Here is a 6,809-nt window from a genome sequence, read left to right as displayed (position 1 = left end):
AAAACTCAATTTATGTGATGAGTACATACAAATCAAGAAATCTTGAAGCTGGATTTAGGAAATACCCCAATTACTTATTTATATAACCTTAATAAAACAACCATCAAACTCTAGTCTGGATTTTACAATCTAAGATTCATCGCGCTAGTTATTGATTGATGAAACCCTTAAGATGAATCATCATTTCGTGGTTTCGGGCCCGAGCCATTGGGTAATTATGCAAAACGTGAAACGCATGACCAACATCTTTGTAGATTACGGTTTGCACCGATGCACCTACACCGGCTAAGGCCGATGCCAACTCAATGTTTCTATCTTTCAATATGTCTAACTCAGCCACACAAACCATGGTCTTGAAAAGCTTTGGATCACTCAATCTTGGTGCACCCTTGGCAAAGGGGTTGCACCATGGATGGTCTCTCGTGGCCCTAACCGGGAGGGCAAGGCGCCAATACGTATCGGAAGCCGATAGTGTCAGCGCGGAGTTAGCTGCTTGCGCTGACTGCTTCTCGGACATGGTTCTTGATTCAGCCCCGAAAAAAGGCTGAATCAAAATAACTCCCTTCGGTGACAAAACCGACTTAGATGAGAGTCGTTTTGCAACATGGTAGGCGATATTCGCACCTGCACTATCACCGGCTAGGTATAAGCTTGAAAGATCACACCGTTTGAGCTCGTTAGTTCCCTTTAAACCCTCTTGTTTTAGCCATAATACGGCATTGACCCCATCATCGTAGGCAGCTGGAAGCCGGTTTTCAGGGGCAAGACGGTAATTTACCGATACAATGACACAACAAGCCACCCGAGCAAGATTTGTTAGGAAGTCATGGTAACAAGCCCAAGAAGCCGATCCGACACAAAACCCACCTCCATGAAAGTAAACTAGCACCGGAAGTTTTGATGAAAAGTATTGTTGGTTGCTAGGGGAATAAATACGTGCCCACAAGTTAGTAAACTTGTCTATTGTGACATCTATGGCTACAACCTTGAGCTCCGAGGGAACCATGCAGGAAGCATGAGGTACAACTGGAGGTCTTTCTACGTAGCCATCTTTGTGAACACGAATCAATCCACTGATCTCTTCAACTACAGGGCTATGGTTTTGGATTCGAAAATTGGTTGACATTTGACTCAGCGATATTGTAGCCATTTGACTCGTAAGGACAAGAGTATATAGTTGTAGTAGTTGGTTGTAACTTGTACGTATGAAATGCGATCGACAACTCTATATATAAACCACTGTGATTCTGTGAGTAGCAGAAATGTTGGGTATTTGTCGTCATCTTCGAATGACATTGACTTTTAGTCAATGGAGCAGTATGAATCAAGATCTCGAAATCTTATCGGACAGCAGCCTTTTTCACTATACATTTTGGTCCAACTTGCACCTTTAAAACGATGCGGTTTGGATCTTTATAAAAACTGACTTCACTGTCTAAAAATAAATGCCACCAAGTTTTGGGTATTAATAATTAAAATACCCACTGATAAAAAAAATTATTTATTTTTTTAATAGGTATGAGCAAGTAAATGATCTTTCGATCATAATCAAAACCATCTTATTGAAGTATATTAACTATTGGAAAAACAAGTTCAAATGAACAAAAGGAGTAACTATCGGTAAACATAAGATAACTTATTATTTGAGAAATTTGCAATGTAGTTTTTGAAAAGATCAAAATAATTTATAAGGTCAAGCGGAATGGAGGCAGAATGAGTCTCGTTAAGCTTTTGGAACAGCCCTCGCTAATTAGGGGAGCCGCCAAATATGTCTCGGGTTTAGTGAAAGGGGGGACGTTAATCAGGGGAGCCGCCAAATATGTCTTGGGTTTAGTGAGAGGAGGGAGTGATTTGATTGGGTAGCTTCCTTCTTGACCATTGACCATCGTAATACCCTTTTGATCGTTTTATTTTTTAAACAAAACCACATTTATTTTTAAAAAAGCTTCATTAGTTTTAAAAAGTTACAGCCCGTTTTTTTTTTCAAAATTCATATTTTAAACATTTCTTTTAACCCGTATAAACAACCCTTCATCTTTCATATTTATACACACATACATCACAACAGATCTTTCAAACAACTCCATATAGTTTATAAAAAATGCCATCTTCGTCCTCGTTTTATCATCATCGTCATCTTCATCGGACGATGTTTTTGATAGTGTAATACAGGTAGCCATCTCCATACATAATAGTCTAGAACAACATCTTAACAACCATGGAGCGAGCAACGTGCAACGTAAAAAAAGAAGATATATCCAAAGACAACGTGCAGCAACCGACCAACACCTCATGCATTTATTTTAACGAGCATGATCTCTTTCAAGGATATTATTTCCGCCGATGGTTTTGGATGCATAAAGATTTGTTTATGCGTATTGTCGAAGGTGTGAGTGCCTGAGTATATGCGGCAACGCCCGGACGCAAGATGTAACACTCAAGTTTGGTAAGTTTCATATTTAACCCTTCTTATCAAAAAAATATTGCAATTTGGTCCTTTAGCTAGTACACAGGGTATACTAGTGGTATGCTTGGCGTACTAGGTCGATGCCTTGATCGCGGGACTTAACCACGTACGTGGGGCATATATGGCGTAAGTAAGTCTGAGTCAAACCCTAATTTTTAGGGTTTGCATCCTATTTAAACCTTATGATAGCCTCATTTGGACATGTTTAGCCAGCCTCCATCTTCCTTGTCCCAAAGAACAAAACCCTAAGTGTGTTAGTGAGTTTGTGAGCTTGATAAGAGATTTTTGGTGTCTTAAGGTGAAGAAGAAGAAGAAGAAGAAGAAGAAGAAGAAGAAGAAGAAGAAGAAGAAGAAGAGAAGCCCTTGGAGAAGTGGATTGAGCTTGTAGAACCAGGATTATTTCCACATTTGCAATCCTTTGAGGTAAAAAGCTTACACCTTTGTGCTCTTCTATGCTAGATCTAGTTTTTGAAACATCTATGCATCTTTTGGGTCCTTTGTCTTAAAGGAGAGCTTTTGATCTACTCTAGAGGCTAGGGATGCTAAATCTTAGCTCCTTTCAATCCCTAAGTTCATAAAAATGCCAACTTTATGGTGCATTTGGACCTATGCATGTGTTAAGACCTTTATTAACCTCTTTTTGAGCTCTTGAGCCCCATTAAGCCATGCATGTGTGTAAAGTTGACAACTTAACGTAACTAATAGTCTTATAGAATCAGATTTGTGGGTTTGGCTTGAAATCTCAATAGATTAAGTGCTTAATGGAGTAGAGTGGCCAACTGGGAGTACGTTGGGAGTACCCAGCTGGTCCGCTGTGCGTACTAGCCCTAGAAGGTTTTTTTGGCTTGCATTCTCGATTTGGGCCATAAGTTACATTTTCTTCATTTGGGCCTTGTTGGGCTATTAGAATTTTGATTTGAGATGGGTTTGGGTCCACTTTGGAAGATTGGACCATATTTGGGCGTTAGGTTGTCAAGTAGAATTTGGGCCTTCATAGTAGTTGAATTGGGCCTTGGTCTTGGGCCAAGTTAAATGAAGTGTAAAATGGTCTTTTTCCCTGGTTATGGACCCAATTGATTAGACAGGTGGTTATGGATTGCAATCCAATTATGAATTGGATGTTATTGGTATTGATAACGTGAAATTTGTCAGACCAGCAGGCAGAGATTTATCAGAGTGTTCCAGCAGCTTGAGGTGAGTTTCCTCACTTGTTTTAGCGGGTCGAAGGCACCAATTCCAGCCCATGGTTTTGATGGGTTTTGGTCATAAGACATCATATGTGCTCATACAAACCCTAAAGCTCGGATCTAGGTTTCTCTATTGTACATACTTTGAATCCAAGACTTTGAACCCTAATTCTAGCATATGGAAATCAGAATTCACATGTAAATAGGTTTAAGAACATACCTTGATTGTTATGTAGCAATAACAATCCAATTCCTTCTTGAATTAGACAGGTGGTTATGGATTGCAATCCAATTATGAATTGGATGTTATTGGTATTGATAACGTGAAATTTGTCAGACCAGCAGGCAGAGATTTATCAGAGTGTTCCAGCAGCTTGAGGTGAGTTTCCTCACTTGTTTTAGCGGGTCGAAGGCACCAATTCCAGCCCATGGTTTTGATGGGTTTTGGTCATAAGACATCATATGTGCTCATACAAACCCTAAAGCTCGGATCTAGGTTTCTCTATTGTACATACTTTGAATCCAAGACTTTGAACCCTAATTCTAGCATATGGAAATCAGAATTCACATGTAAATAGGTTTAAGAACATACCTTGATTGTTATGTAGCAATAACAATCCAATTCCTTCTTGAATTTACCTTGGAAAGCAGAGAGTCACAAGTGTCACTCCTCTAATGGCTCACAAACACCATAAGCAAGTGGAGAAGGTATAAAGAGAGAGGAGGGAGGTTAGAATTCGTATCTAGGACTTCTTGGGAAGGGATCCACGAATTCATGACCTTGGGGTTGTTTATATAGGTGTAGAGATAGGGTTTCAGTCATTATCCTTATCTAGTTGATTATCCATTAAGCAACTAATAAGATAATCCTTGAATCCTTATCATACTCGAATTCTAAGGCTTTCCAACCTTAAATTCGTCCACCATACTTATAAGATAATCCTTACCTTATTTTGTAACTATCACATAATTACAAATTAGCCCCTCTAGTTTAATTAATTACATTTGATCACAAAATTAATTCTTAATTAATTATTGACCAATATTAACAAATAACATATTAATAAATCATATTATCCTCTCTCTCTTTATTCATTTCTCCAATCAAGTTGCTTTGGTGAAGGCAACCCAAAAGGACCATGCACCATCGGGTCAAGTACATACCAAAATAGTTATGGACTTAGACACTAATCCAACAGTCTCCCACTTGGATAAGTCTAACAACTATTCTGCGTATGACTTCGGATCCCGATCTGCAATCGTAGCTTTCCAAAGCCGCTGTCAACTCTGATCATATCAAATACGCGTGTCCTTAGATAAGGGATCATATATTCCTCCATTCTAGATATCGTATGAGATATGATTTCAAATCATTCTCTTTGTACTATGTCTCGATTTCCGATTTATGACGACTGACTAATTGAACAAATCAAATTAGCCCTAGCCCGGCCGAGCATTTACGTTTGTCATCACTAAACCATCGAGGGGCCCAAAGATATCGCTTTTATCCTACTTTGGATATAAGGAATGGATAAACTTTGATACAATGCTCGCTTGCACTCACGCACCAAATTACATACAACAATATGTTTTATAACACCAAGTTACTGGTGCGTTTACATATTATCAATGTGCAACCGATTCGCAAGATACAACTCACACATCTCGGTTTCAAGAATATAAGATGTTATCGTCTCACCAATCACTCGTGATACAATCCATGGAGTGATCCAAGTGAGCGTGGGTCTAATCCAATGCTCAAATCTCATTCATAAGCACTCATGAACGTTGTAGCAAACATTTGCTTATGTCTAATACTCTTTTAGACAATCCACACACCAATTCACGACAGTCTTCATTCATACCTACTTCCAACATATGAACGACTGTGGCCCGTTTGAATAATTCGATTATTCTTAATAAACTCAATTATTCTGGAAGTCAAAACATGCAAATGTGAAACACAAGAATAATACTAATCCCATATGGCCTCAAACCTTTGAGTATAAATAAAACACCTTTTATTTATCACCATATTGATTACTCATTATTTGTCGTTTCGGGTAATCAACTTCTTACTTGAATTCCAACACTTGTCTCATGCTCCTAGCATGCACACAATGTTTACCTATGGTTCTTACTTTGTGAAATAGATCACATTGAACACATTTCCAATCCTTCTCATTTCACAACTCCAAATCCGTTTTTCATAAGTTAAAGAATATCAAATTCTTGCTACTTATAGAATATGTTAGATTCTAACATTCTATGCAACTATCCTTTCGTAATGTCACTGCACCAAAGTCACAAAGACTATTGCCAATGATATTACAAAGTCTTCTATCGGAGATTGTTACAAGACAATTCCATAGATGTGATGTCTCTCACTCAAAGTACTTTCTTTGAACATCCTTTTGCATAGAAGTTTCTAATCTAGTCATAGATTTCTCAATATTCAATTCCCAATATGGACACACTTCCATATGTTCCATATGACAACTCATTCTTAATAGAATCTTATCTATTCATAATGATGTCGATATGGTCCATCCAATATGGAAACATTTCCATATTTTCCAATACTATACTTCCAACCACTCACAAGTGACCAATCCTCGTCGAACTTTGGGTTGTCCTTTGATAGTTGTTTAATTGTTTTAGTCAAAACCAATTCTAGTCCCTCTTCCCTCTAAATGCGCTCGACATTTGGAAAAATTTTAGAATGGTCAAACATTAAAGCATTTGCAATAGATCCTATACCCAAAGCGTATGGGACACGACGCATAATGTTTTATTTGCTATGTTCTCAAAATTCGAATTGTGAAGAAGGATGCCGTAATCATAATCGAAATTTTAAGAACACACTTTGTACCTTTGACTAAATTTTATTAACATTTCTCAATCTAAACCTTTAGATTTGAAATGAAGCATAATATTCTCTCCCTTAATTATAGCAAAACAACTCTTCAACTATTGCAACTTTGCAAAGTATGACTCATGTTTTCTATAATTAATATTGCTAACCTTGCAATACTTTCCTTAATAATCATACAATCATAAATTTTATGCTCCCACTATCTTGATGATTATTATAAAACATAACACTTATGCTCCCACTAGCTTCGACATGTATTCTTAAACATCTTAACTTCCAG

General features: G+C 37.7%; 1 protein-coding gene across 1 annotated transcript; it reads right to left on the bottom strand.

Annotated features, from left to right (window-relative positions):
• Window positions 1-1,210, bottom strand: LOC111908240 (probable carboxylesterase 17). Its single transcript, XM_023904073.3, has one exon. It carries the CDS (start codon window positions 1,148-1,150, stop codon window positions 149-151), a length of 1,002 nt encoding a protein of 333 aa, XP_023759841.1. The 5' UTR covers window positions 1,151-1,210; the 3' UTR covers window positions 1-148.
• Between the last annotated feature and the right edge of the window lie 5,599 nt (window positions 1,211-6,809).

This window comes from Lactuca sativa, chromosome 2, assembly GCF_002870075.4.
Source record: "Lactuca sativa cultivar Salinas chromosome 2, Lsat_Salinas_v11, whole genome shotgun sequence".
Lineage (NCBI taxonomy): Eukaryota > Viridiplantae > Streptophyta > Magnoliopsida > Asterales > Asteraceae > Lactuca > Lactuca sativa.
This window is presented reverse-complemented; position numbering and strand designations above follow the sequence as displayed.

Bases quoted from the DNA above. Each gene is read 5' to 3' on its own strand.
- LOC111908240 (XM_023904073.3), bottom strand. From the start codon at position 1,150: ATGGCTACAATATCGCTGAGTCAAATGTCAACCAATTTTCGAATCCAA.